The sequence below is a fragment of the Chinchilla lanigera genome, unplaced genomic scaffold (genome assembly GCF_000276665.1).
Source record: "Chinchilla lanigera isolate Chin_1 unplaced genomic scaffold, ChiLan1.0 scaffold00007, whole genome shotgun sequence".
In the NCBI taxonomy this organism is placed as follows: Eukaryota; Metazoa; Chordata; class Mammalia; order Rodentia; family Chinchillidae; genus Chinchilla; species Chinchilla lanigera.
The window spans coordinates 11,826,725-11,840,223 of record NW_004955408.1 but is presented as its reverse complement, the minus strand read 5'-3'; the positions used below and the strand labels follow the sequence as shown (position 1 = coordinate 11,840,223).

At 40.7% G+C, this 13,499-nt stretch overlaps 1 protein-coding gene and 1 long non-coding RNA gene across 3 annotated transcripts in view; one reads left to right on the top strand and one right to left on the bottom strand.

Moving 5' to 3' along the window:
- Positions 1 to 7,041: 7,041 nt before the first annotated feature.
- Positions 7,042 to 10,719, bottom strand: LOC102017307. Its single transcript, XR_259680.2, has 2 exons — positions 10,635 to 10,719; positions 7,042 to 7,376 (listed from the first exon to the last, which is right to left on the bottom strand). It is a non-coding gene; the product is annotated as an uncharacterized LOC102017307 (long non-coding RNA).
- Positions 9,798 to 13,499, top strand: part of Sox30 (SRY (sex determining region Y)-box 30) — a 40,282-nt gene continuing 36,580 nt past the window's right edge. Inside the window, exon 1 of one of the 2 annotated variants that reach the window (XM_013508812.1) lies at positions 9,798 to 9,903. In XM_013508812.1, coding sequence (XP_013364266.1) covers positions 9,861 to 9,903 — 43 coding nt within the window. In that variant the 5' untranslated portion in view covers positions 9,798 to 9,860. Of the gene's footprint in view, positions 9,904 to 11,175; positions 12,286 to 13,499 lie in introns of those variants that run through there. The other variant, XM_005376239.2, reaches the window with a different exon arrangement.

The window sequence follows — 13,499 nt, the reverse complement described above, 5'->3', positions numbered from 1 at the left end:
GAACAAGGAAGCACCCCACTGTCCACTGATGGATGAGTGGATAAGCCAAACAGACAGTGTCTATTTAAATTTTTTAAAAACTTACTGTAGTAAAAGACACATTGCTAAGAATGATGGGGTAAATGTGTTTGAAATGAGGGGGAGTAGTTTGAGAAAGACTAATAGCAAGGAGTCTTTTACTGTAATAAATTATTTTACTTAAACATTCACTGTCTGTTACTCTTCTGTCATTGCTAAGACAAAATACCTGATGCCCAGAATTAAGGAAGGAAAGGTTCATTTAGCTTACAGTTTGTGGAGATTTCAGTCCGTACAGCTGGCTCCAAAGCAGAGTGGCACATGGCAGAGGGCAACAGTTCATGGTGGCAGAAAACAGCAAAAGCAGCAAGAGCAAAAAGGGAGGAGCAGCAGAGAGCAAGCCTCTTTCCCTCCCTTATATTGTATGCAAGCTCCCTGCCCCAGGGCAGGTGTAGCACTCACACCCATAATCCCAGCCTTGGACCATGAATCAATCATAAACTCTAGAAGCCTGCCCCATGACTGCATGAGGCTTTGGGGGGACATCCAGACACAAACCATAACATTCACCATATGCTTTGATCACCTCTTGTTGATCAAACATTTATCACAATTTCTGTCAATTAAAAACATTACAGTCAACTTCATCCACCTTATTCACTGGATCTGCCACTATGTGACTCATGGCTCTTTCCCAAAATCAAAATGACCATGAAAGGTAAATGTTTTGAGTTGATTCAGGACATCAGGGAAGCAATGACAGCATAACTAAAGACCCTCCTGAAAGAGGATTTTCAGGTGTGTTCTAGGAAGGGGCAAGAACTATGCTCAAAGCAAGGAGTATTTCGAAAGAGGGGATTCATGGCAATGTGTCTTTTGCTGTAATATTTTAAAAAACAACATTCACTGTATTTTATGATCTTTCCAAATAATACAATGGAATATCATTCAGCCTTGAAAAGGGTGGAAATTCTGACAAATGCTACAACATGGATGAACCTTGGGGACATTATGTCACATGAAATAATCTAGTCACCCTTATAGGAGGTGCTTGAAATAGCCAAATTTATAGAGATAGAAAGGATGGTGTGTGCCAGAGTAGAGGTGAATGAAAAGTTGTTTTATGGATACAGAGTTTTAAAAAATAAAAGTAGCTCTGGAGATTGACCCACAATAATGTGAATGTATTTAACAATACTGAATTGTAGGGTTAAAAATGGTGAAGTTGGTAAGATTTTTGTTATGTATATTTTCCACTATTAAAAATAAAAGACTCTGAACACAACAGATATTTATGACCTAAATAGATAGTGACCCATATTTTTATTATTTTTCTTACTCGGAAGAACACTTGCTCACTGCAGGCTAATGGAAAGGAAAATAAATGCCTTTTCTATGGAAGTCATATTTCACTTTGTCTTCCCTGATGCTGACTCATTTCATTTACACTAAAAGCTGCATTATGTAAATGAAATTCAGGATGGAAGGAGGTAAGAAAAAAGGAATAATTTGTCTGTAATATCTCCTTCCTCCTTGGAACCACCAAATCCAATTTCTGACTATGAGTCACGAATATGCTTCCAGAAATGAATGCCTAGCTCTGGCATGGTCGGAGGCAGATAGAATCATTAGGACACACCAGGATACACAAAGATATGAAATTTAAACTGTTATTCTAGAATACATTAATGATTGCAGGGCTTCGGGATTGCTATGTTTTTCTGCATTTTTGAGCTATTGCTCACATAGCTGAGAGTGAGTAGGTTTCATTTCTAAATAGTCATTGATTGTGTGTCCTTAAATGGACATGTTTGGTCAACCACTCATTCTTTTTCTATTTAGCAGAGGTTCCAGGAGGTTGTGGCTGCTGGAGGGCTTAGAAAATGAGGTTAGGAGAACAGAAAGGGAAATTAGATGTATGTTTTTCCTAGCCCAGTTGACCTTGTTTGATGTAACCCCATGAATTTATTCACTCACTGAACAAATCTTTCAAAATATCCTACTGCGTAGTATGCACAGCAGGATGCCTGCCTGATGGGGTCGATGGGCAGTTGAAACAGACATTAAACAAGATTTTCATAAGTAATTGTTGGATTACAATTGTATTAAGTGTTGTGAAGCAGGTTGTCTGCCCTGTTGGAAGCCTGGGATGTTCCATAAAGTTCTTCCTGAGGAAGCAGTATTTAAATTGAGACTGATGAAATTAAAAGAAAGTTTACTTCATAGGTTCCTGGAATCTTTGAACTGTAATGTCGAATGAACATTTTGCCAAAATATTTTTCTTGTAGTATGTAAGAGTTTGGAAGAGTATAGAGAACAATATGAGTTTCCATATCATGGACCAACTAATTTAAAATATTTGTTGAACACCTTCAATGTGTGAGGGCTCTTGGGTGGGTACTGCCTGGGAGTTATAATATATAATACTTTTCCAGGTATGAGAAGTTGATAGTTTCCAAACCAAATTCTCATTTCAGCCCCCAGGAGTGTGTAGCTTAGGTAAGACAAAAATTTTTTTCATTTTATAAGAAAGAAAATACGAGGCTGGGGATTTAGCTCAGCGGCACAGCGCCTGCCTGGTAAGCACAAGGTCGTGAGTTTGATTCCCTGTACCGGGAAAAAAAAAAAAGAAAGAAAGAAAGAAAATACTTCGTAGGGGCTGGTGAGATGATTTGCCCAGTGTTGCACGGTCTCCAGAACTAGGATTAGAGCTCAGCCCTTTATACTGTCAGTCCAAGGTCCTTTCCACTCTACCTCCTTGCCTGTTCATGCTTTTAAAGAACAAAGAAGATAGTTATTGGTTTTGCCTAACCCAGCATCCAGTTTTCTAACTTTTCCTTTCCCTACTTGAACCACAAAGCCTTGGGTGCCACATGATTCAATAGGGGATAACCTCATCCCACCTTTGTTCTAGGATAAGTACATGGTCAAGACCACTATAGCATCAGTGTGAATTAGAAAAAGGTCCCTTCCCTTGGCCAATGCAGGCCTGTGCCAGAACAGAGGCTTTGATTAAGTACAGCTCACACTAGATACCAGCCCCTTTTTGTCTATGTGATAACAAGGTACATAAATGTTTGTGGTGGCCTTTCCAATGTCTGGAATGTGGCCAACTCAGAGACATTTATTTGACACAAGCCAGGCCAATGAGATAGGCTGGTACTTCTGTAGCAAGTCTGGTACTTCTCATTACACTTGCTACATGGGTGTTCATATTGCCTCCAATAGGGAAGAGCATCCTCAAGACTTGGCCTACATGAAAGAAAGGAGATCTGAGAGATGGGAAAACAAATTCTAATAACATTGTTTGGGTACCATAGCTGGATCCAGAGCTACCCCTCATACTAGGTTTGTGGAGGTCCAGTGCTTTGCTTAATATTTTTCAAAGTTTTTCAAGGAAGCAGATGCCTGCAAACTCTCAGTGGCCTGTTAGGATCTCTTTGTAATTAGATGACTTCATATCTTACCTTCTTAACTTTGGGATTTTAGTATACTTTTTTTGGGGGGTGTTTTTTTTTTTTTTTTCCCCCCCGGTACTGGGGATTGAACTCACAACCTTGCGCTTGCCAGGCAGGAGCTGTGCCACTGAGCTAAATCCCCAGCCCCAATTTTAGTATACTTTTGGAACAATAAGAAAAATCTTACTCAATATCCTCTTTATCAGGTGGGGTTGGATCAAAATTAGTTCATTATATAGGTGGGATGAACTTGAAAGATAAGATGGTGACATTTTATATAAACTCAGGAATGTCAGTGATGTATACAAAGTGGATCTAGAGAAATGTAAAATTGTGAAAAGTAATGAAAAGCAGACAGTAGCAGGAAAGTCATAAAGACAAAATCAGATTGGTGTATATTAAGTACAAGCTCAGGACTTTAGCCTTGGCCTATCTACTGCTGTTTTAGGAAAGTTAACCTCACTGAGGTGTGAAGGGTAAAGGAGTGAAGGAAATCTGAAGGTGTCCAGGCCAACTGAGAATCTACTTAGATATTTTATATATGTAGTGATGGTTAAAAGGAAAAGGTGGATTTTTTAAAAAACAATTTGTTGTTCATAAAACATTTTGAGGTCTTAAATCACAAAGAGTTTTAATCTATTTTTTAAGAAAAACTAAGATATTAAGGCATCTTAAAATAATATAAAGATTATTACAGAAGCAGAGTCATATTTAATGAAATATAAATTCCACCACATAACTAGTGGTTGTTTATGGGTTTGCATATTGAGTGTCCCATAATAATTTGACCCTAAATGGGCCATAACTAGGTAGCAGATTAATATAGGCAGATTGTTATGGGTTGTGTCTCCATGTCCCCCCATCATTCTCATGCAGTCATGGAGCGGGCTGCTAGGATTTGTGATTGATCCACGATCCAATGCTGGGGTTATGGGTGCGAGTGCTAATGCCCACCCTGAGGGGGATAGTTTGCATACAATGTAAGGGAGGGAAAGAGGCTGCTTGCCACCCTTCCTCCCTTTTGCTCTTGTTTTTGCTGTGTTCCACTGCCATGAACGCTTGCCGTCTGCCATGTGCCACTCTGCCTTGGAACCAGCCCAGCATGGACTGAAACCTCCACAAACTGTAAGCTAAATAAACCTTTCCTTCCTTCATTTTGGGCTTCAGATATTTTGTCCCAGCAATTAGAGAAAAGTAACCGAGACACAGATATATTTGAGTTTAATTTTTTCCCAGTGACCGGGGTGGTTGGTTGAATACATGAATTTGAAATCTTCATGCCTGTCTAAGAACAGAATGTGAAATGTGGATTTGGCTTATACTGGTACTTATTTTCATGCAATGGGAATTAAAGAGAGAAGACAACCCAATAAGTAACTTGTAATTTTCTTAGGAATAATTATTTCCTAATCTAAGTCCAAAAGATCTTTTCATTATTTTAGCAATGGAAAATGCACAATAAACACTACTACACTTACTCAACTTTTATTACCTTTTCTAGCTAGTTGGGGAAAAACTGCCTTCTTGAATACTGACTGATATCTAAAATTTCCTCTCTAGATATTTCTGGCATAATTTTCCTCTGATTCAGAGAAACTGCTGAAGAAACATTAAATTGAGAAGATAATTCAGAGGATTGCATAGGCCAAATGACATCATATCTCTGATCCTGCGTGCATTTACACCATTTAAGGAGATCTTGTCTTCCCCATGGTACTTTGTTTTTGATCACCACTTAAGAACGCATCCTTACATAAAATATCAGCAACTCTTACTCCTTGGATTTGACTCATCTTAAATACAACCTGATGTTTTTATCCTTTTAAAGTTACTACATTTATAAAGTACAATTCCATAATGAGAATTTTAGGATGAGGGACTGTACTGTAAATCAGAACCTAAGCAGAATACATGTATAAACATAAACATAACCAAAACATTTTCACTCTATAATCGTATTTAGGCTTTGTTTTACACATGTCTGAAGATGAGCAGCATCTTTTCCATTTCTACATTAAGTTTTGGTCAGATTTATCTTTATTTTTCTAGTCAACCAGCCTTGAACATTTGAAATTGTTGTCTGTTCTCTTTCTTTTTCCAATAATTGTGGCCAATATATTGAGTGTTCATTAGGTGCTAATTTCTCTGTTCAGCCCTTTACATGGAATATTTAGCATTCTTTTAATTGCCATGTTCAGTATATACTATTGTTATCCTCATTTTATAGCTGAAAAAACAGTCTTACAGAGATTTACTGACTTACCCAAGATTACATAGTAAGTGGTAAAGCCAGGCTAGGAAGCCAGGAATGTAACGGAAAATCTTAACCAATTTTTCTGTACTGTTTCACCAAAACACAATCATGTTGATATATGGATTCACTTTATTAGTAATTCCTTTATTCATTCCACAAACATCTCATATGCAGCCAGTGGAAATCAGAGACCATAGAAGGTGCTAAGAATGAGGACAAGGTTCCTGCCCTCACAAGTTAGAAAGCCAAACATCAACAACAACAAAAAAATGAAAGAATGATATAAATATTTTATAGATGTTATTTCTATTCCTTTTTCTATATATTTGGTTGCTTTTGGTTGCAAATAATTGGGAGCTTCACTAACAATAGTTTAAGGAATATAGAAATTTACTTATATCATGTAGGTAAGTTTGATGTTCTGTGGCTCAATGATGCTATGACAATTAGAACACTTTTGATTCTTCTGCTGCACAGTCCATAGCATAACAGAGCTATCACTCCTCATATTCACAAAATAGCTGCCGTGGTTCTAGACATCATATCCTCCCCCTTTAGCATCTAAAGCAGACAGAAAGATGGTAAAGAGAAAGGAACTTTTCTTTGTATCTGCTCTCTCTTTTATTAAGAGATTTGTTTTTCTCCAGAATCATCCAACAGAATGCTTTTTATGTCCATCTACATCTGTCCATGATAAAAGGCAGCAGAATTTGGTACACTACTTTCTAAATAAAGTAGGGTTCTATTAGTAGTGATTAAAGTGGGATGACTAGGGAATAGTCCATGCCTACCAGTAATGTTTGCCTTGTCTCTCTTCCCAGTCCAAGTGCCAAAACGGAGGTATACAGAAAGTGCAGTGAATACTTAGATTACAAAAGTGTTAATTCTGACTGTGAGAACTACAGATGCCTCTTTAGATGAGATATTTTAGCTGCAGCTTTTACAGTATTTTCCACATCTGCCTCATTCCTCTTTTCTCTAACCTATGCCTTTATCCCGCACAGAGCCATCTCATGCATATGGTAGATTCCTTGCCATGCACAACAGTGACCATGTGTGCTACGAGTCCAACAAAACATAAATGTAAGAAACATTTTTTTTTTGCCATCTGATCAAATGCTTCTTGGTCAAAATAGTCAAGAAAGGATACATTAGGCACACTGTCAGGGGCCTCAAATATTTGCTTCTTTTCCAAATAATTTTCTCCCTTCTCATTCTTTTCCCTTACTCTCATTTTAGGTAATACCAAAAATGAAAAGCTAGAACTGTTTTTCTGATAGGAATGAAATAGAAATTGTAGGGCACCATGTGTCAGAGACCAAAGAGATTCACTTGTTCTTTTTATTCAGTATGACAGCTATGAGTTATCCTTTGGTGTACAGCAAGTTATTCTAAAACTTAGTGGCTTAAAACAACAATAAGCTTTTATTGTCTCACACACTTACAGGAATTTCAGGAGCAGCATCCCTGTGTGCTTTTGGCTCAGGGTCTCTCATAAAGTTGTAATTAAGATGTTAGGTGGGACTTTAGAGACTTGAAGGCTTGACTGGAACTAGAAGCTGTGATTCCCATGATTTCCTTTCATAGCTGTTCCCAGTGGCTGCCATCTTCTCATGTGACCTCTTCATAAGGTGACCTTATACATCCTAGTGGCAGGTTAAAGTAGAAGGAGAAAATATGGCTTGTTGGATGCTGTTTAGATAATAATAGATAATTAGATACAAATAATAATTAGATATTAATAATAAATAATTAGATAGTTATCTAAAATGAATACAGCTCTATTTTTATGTCCTTTATAAAGAAGAACCCTATATAGCCTAAACACCTAAATATAAAAGGTATAGAACTAATAGAAGAAAGTATGAGAAAGTCCTTGAAAACTTGAGGTGGGCAAAGAATTCTTCATCAAGATCCTAAAGACACAAAATATAAGGTAAACAATAGATTTAACTACATTGAGAATTTCTGATCAGCAGAGGATATCAGACAAATTAACAGGTAGGTCCTAGGCTTTTATAACCTCATTTAAACCTTTATATTTCATTCACAGTTCCATCTCCAAATATAAGCACCCGAGGGATTCAGGCTCAGAAGTTTGTAACAGTCATGAAAAAGAAGAAATCCTAAAAATATCTGCTATTTTCTGTTAAGAGAGATGAAAAAACAGGAATATGTAGCAAAGTAACAAATTTATTCTCTCACAGTTTTAGAAACCAGTGGTTTGAAATCCAGCTGTGGTATATTGGTACCTTCTTGTGGCTCTAAGAGAAAAACCTGACAAATGCCTTTTCCCTAATTTCCAGTGACTCCTAGTAATCCTTGCATTCTTTAGCCTATAGATATAGAACTCTCATCTCTGCTTTCACCTTTATACTGTCTTCTCCTCTGTATCCTCTTTTTTCTTTTTTCCAGTACTGACCATTGAACCCAGGGCCTTTACACTGAGCCCTTAATTTATTTTTTTATTTTTTTGTCTTTTTGAGAGGATCTCACTATGCAGTTCAGGCTTGCCTCAAACTCAAAATGATACTCCTGCCTCAGCCTCCCAAGTGCTGGGATTACAGATATGTGCCACCACGCCTGGCATGAGAATTTTTTTTTTAATTTTGAGACAGTATCTCACCAAGTTGCTAGGTTGCTCAGTCTGCCATTGAACTTGCAGTCCTCCTGTCTCAGGCTTCTAGAGTGCTGAGATTTGAATAATAATGACAAGGATTCTAGCATATGTAAGAAGAGTCCCAGAAGGAAAAAGGAAGAAAGAATACGTGAACAATATATTTGAAGAAATCATGGCTGAAACTTTCCAAATTTGTTTTCAAAAAAACAAAGTAAAACAAACAAGCAGAGAAGAGAACAATTTATGTATCCAATAACCTCAGCAAATTCCAAGAAGGGTAAGCACCAAGAGAATCATACATAGCTATATCAAAATCAAACTGATGAAAGCCAAAAACAAAGAGAACATTCTGAAGGCTGTGAGAGAAAAAACAGTTCACCATTAATGGGAGAAATAAAATTATGATTCCTAGCTGACTTCCCAGAAACAAATAATATATTCAAGATGCTAAAAGAAGAAAAAGAACATGTCACCATGAATTCTTTATCCAGTGAAATTAGCCTTTCACAGATAAAGCTAAAATAGACATATTTCCAAAAGAACAAAAACAGAATTTGTTGCTTGTGGACTTGTATTCCAAGAAATACTAATGAAATCGACACTGGATAATACTTTGGGCATGCAAGAAAGAACATGGGGAATAATAAATATATGGCTGAATTAAAACACCATAGATTTTTTTCTCTTTTCTTAATTTCTCCAAACCAGGGTTGTTCAAAGTAGTATTTTTCTATTATTTGGTTGATTACTTTTGTAGGTATCATATGCAGTATATGATAATAAAAGCATTAGTTTTCCCCATGAAAATGTGTTCACGCATAATGGGTTTGTTATATTTTAAATGTCGGTGACCATTTTTTAAATTTCAGTTTTTCATTAAATACGATAAGTATTGATAAAACACACACAAACACTGAAGCCGTTTGGAATCTTCAGTAGTTTTTATGGGCGTAAAGGGTTGTTGAGATTGAAAACTTTGTGAACAACTGCCAGGGCCTACCTGCCAGGCATGAATTTCTATTCACCACATTTAACAACACTGGATTAGAAGTATGATTGGATTTGGTCTTCAGTCTACATCAGTACATAATAGTACCCAGTCTAAGACTAAGCTTGTAATACAGGTAGTGACAATTACTATTTTATTTGATTATGACATTTTTCATTCAGCAAGTATTTACTGAATGCTTCCTGTATGCCAAGCTTAGTGGTCAGCAATGGGGACTCAATGATGAGCAAAACACAGGCAGTTCTGCCCTAGATTACTTGATAGTCACTTTGGGGGAGGCACTAGAATAATCATATAAAGATGTATAGAATTACAATTGTGGTAAGCATTTGTCTTAGTCACTTTTTTTTGGATGCTGGGACAAAATACCCAGCATAGCAATTTAAGGGAGGAGATGTTTATATTGGCTCATAGGTTTTATATGATTCAGTCTATAGCTGGCTGGCTCCAGGACAGAAAGAGCATGGTGGAAGAGTCTGGTGACGGGAAGCTGTGCACATCATGGTGGCCTGGAAGGAGGGACAGAAGGGAGGAGCCAGCGAAGGTGACGCACCCTTCCAAGTCATGCCCCCTACAGCCCTGCCCTTTCTGACCAGACCCTGTGTCCTAACAGTGCATTCATCTCTGAACTCTTTAGTGGATTAATCCACTGACAAGTATAGTACCCCCATGATCCGATCACCTTCACTTCCGAACTCGCGAGTCTTTGCGGGGGACATTTTAGATCTAAACAAGAGCACTTTTAACAGTGATGAAGGGATGGGTACATAAAGGATATTAACTGTGATTTTCAGAGTTAGAGAAGGTTTCTCTCAAGCGCCAGTTACGGCAGTTTCAAAAATGAGCAGGGATTCAGGAGGCGCGTTAAAAGGCTCTGCGGTAAGCAGGAATCGTACCGGGCCAGTGCGGCCGAAGTCCGCGGGGCAAGTCCACACTGTGATGACTCGCGAAGAGCCCAAGCTATGCGGGGATTCGCAGGCCTTGCGGAGGAGGATTTTAGACCTTTATCATGGTTAGTGGAGAGTCATGGAGAGATTCAGAAAAACGGTGTGACATTAGGTTTGTATTTTTAAAAGATTACTGGTAGCAGGAGCGTAGTGGAACAAGGACGAAAAGCAGAGACAGGCGAGCGGGGTGGGTGGCAGGTTCCAAGTGAAAGACGATGGAAGCTTGGACATAGAAACGGCGGCGGAGCCCCAAATTTGGGATATATTTTTCAAGTAGGGCCCCTAGGACCTGGTGATTAAAGATTAATCAGCAAAATACTCCACTGACCAAGTCAAACACCTTCCTGTAAGATCAACTCATGAGGTTATTGAGAAGTTGGAAAATCTCCCCCACTCTTGCTTGACAATGATCCAAAACTCCGGGGTGATGATCAGAGCCGGGCGAGTCCATGGCCTCGCAAAACACACGTACAGGGCTGGAGACATGAGGCCGTTCCCCAGCCCGAACAAGAAGCTCCGGGCATTATCTATCCCTGGTGGTCAGTAGTGCAGAACAGCACCGGTTCCTGGGCAACGCCATTGTTGGCTCTCTGGGTGGGGGAGGGGTAACTAAGGACAACTGCTGGATGAGAATTCCGGAAGGGAGGGACAGTCGGAGCGGAAAACGGGGAACACATGCCGCTTCCCCGGTCATCGCTGGTGATTCGAGGCTTCCGCTCGAGGCGAGGGAGGAGGGCGGGAGGAGCCGAAAGACGCGCCCCTGATTGGTGGGTCGGGGCCACTGAGCGGCTCAGGATTGGGCCGCCTGAGCCGCAGAGCGTACTCTGCGCCGCGTAGGGTTCTGGGTAACAGAGGCCTTGGAAGGGTCCTAACCGAAAGGGGGAGGGGGAGGGTCGCCAACAAACGGCTGAGCTCACAATCCCGGCCACGACAGGCCGGAGCGTCCCCCTCCCCCATGGAGACAGCCAGGCCTGAGCCACCGCCTCAGCCGCGCCAACTGCCACGGCCGACGCCTCCGCGCCCGTTGCGCCCCGCTCCGCCCTCGCTGCCAGTCGAGGGCATATCCTTTCGGGCAGGGGCTTCGGAGGCCTCGCCGTCGCCGCCTGCCCCGCGCGCGGCCACCATTCTGACGGTGGCCTCGTCCTGTGGGGAGGCTCCGGCGCCGGGCGTACACCCCGGGACGCGGCGGGTGCTTCAGGTGAAGTCGGAGAAGGTGCTGCTGCTGCCGCAGGCGCCACTACTGCCTCAGGTCGAGGACGCGGGCGGCCCCGCCCCTCCCGCGCAGGCGCAGGCGCAGACACAGCTGCTGCAGCTGAGGCCCGAGCTGCTGCTGTTGCCGCTGCCCGCGTCCGAGGGCGCCCCCTACAGGCCCGAGCTGCGCCCAGTGCAGTCCCAGGTGCCGCAGCGGGTCAAGGCCGAGAAGCAGGCTGAGCTGGGCCACGGCTTGGATCCGTCGGTGGGAACTCGGAGGGCCGTCGAGGCTGGTCCTCGAGCCTCCAGGGCGGCCAAGGTGGACGGCCACGGGCTGGCCCTCGACAGCCGCCGAGGGGATGAAAACAAGGGCAAGCTGGGGACGGAGGAGGTGATGAAGGATGCGGTGACGGGCGGTGAGGACAAAGGCCTGGCTGCCGTCGGGGACGGAGCCGTCAAAACCGAGGACCCCGAGGGACTCCTCGGGGACTGCAGAGTGGGCACGGAGCCCGCGTCCAATGGCCTGGCCCACGGCAACAAGGAGGTGATCCTGGCCCAGCCGTCCAGCACCTTTGAGCTGCAACAGCAAGACCTCAGGATCCCTCTGACGCTCCACCCGGTTCCCCCGGGCACCAGGATCCAGTTTCAGGGACCTCCGCCGTCTGATCTGATACGGTTGACCAAGGTCCCGCTGACACCAGTGCCTATTAAAATGCAATCCTTGCTGGAGCCATCTGTAAAGATTGAAACCAAGGATGTCCCGCTCACCGTGCTTCCCTCAGACGCAGGTATTAGACGACAGGGGAATCTGGTTTTCAAAACTTCGTCTATGTTGCCCCATAGCAGACATGTCAGCGGTTCAGAAGCCTAAACTAGACAAATAAAATCATGGAACTGATTCTTAGTCTGCACCGGTATCACTTCTGCTTGACTTGTACGTATTTTAGTAAAATGCACTAACACGTTTGTCTCACAAGGACAAGCGATGAAATTTAGGTAACTAATTTTTATACACAAATATTCTTGCTAGGCAACACAAAGCCCTCAATTTGTTTGTCACAATCAGTCAACATTGAAATATTCAATATTGTTATGTGTATAATAAAAAAGATCATACAAGAAAGTTTATACCAATTATAGAGGTTATTTTTTAAAAAAGTGAACAGTAACCATTTTTCTAGGGGAAAACAATCCATGATTAAATGTAATATTTTACTCTTCTAAAATCTAAGGATTTAGAAATATTGATTGAAAACGAAAGTACTGTAGAATAAGCTAGAATTATTTTTTAAAGAAATGACTATAGTTACAGCTGTAACCACTACTAATAAACATTTTCCAGTATTTCCAAATATGTAGCTAGCAAATCCTTAAAGATTTAGTTCAGACAGAAGTGTCAATAAATGTCTTTGAGAGTTATATTAATTTTCAGTTAATATTTTCATTAACTTTTATGCTTTTTTACTGATTCTTCTTACCCACTGTTCCCTTTTAGTTTTTTCTTCAGCAGTTTTTTGACTTTGTCTTCATTTTCTAATGGAAATAATGGGATACCTTTCTTTATACTGTTTTATCTTTTATATGTTAAAATTTTTTAAAATCAAGTAACTCTAAGAGAAACTATAATAAATATGTAGACAGTATTTTATATACTACATAGAGATTTAAATTTAGCCAATTTTATTGTAATTTCAACTGGCTCTGTGAGTCTCAAAAAGTCATTTTTGAGTCATTATTTTTCTCTTATCTCCCAGGACATGGGACTGATGTTGAGAATAGACTCAACATCTATTGAGTCTAAAAAATTTTTTAAAATATAGTTTTATATATATATAGTTTTTCATACAAGTGAAACTATACAGTATATAAGTGTGTGTGTCTGAGTTACCTCTCTTTTTTTTTTTTTTTTTTTCTCCGGTACCGGGAACCGAACTCACGACCTTGCGCTTGCCAGGCAGGCGCTTTTGCCGATGAGCTAAGTCCCCAGCCCCCTGAGTTACCT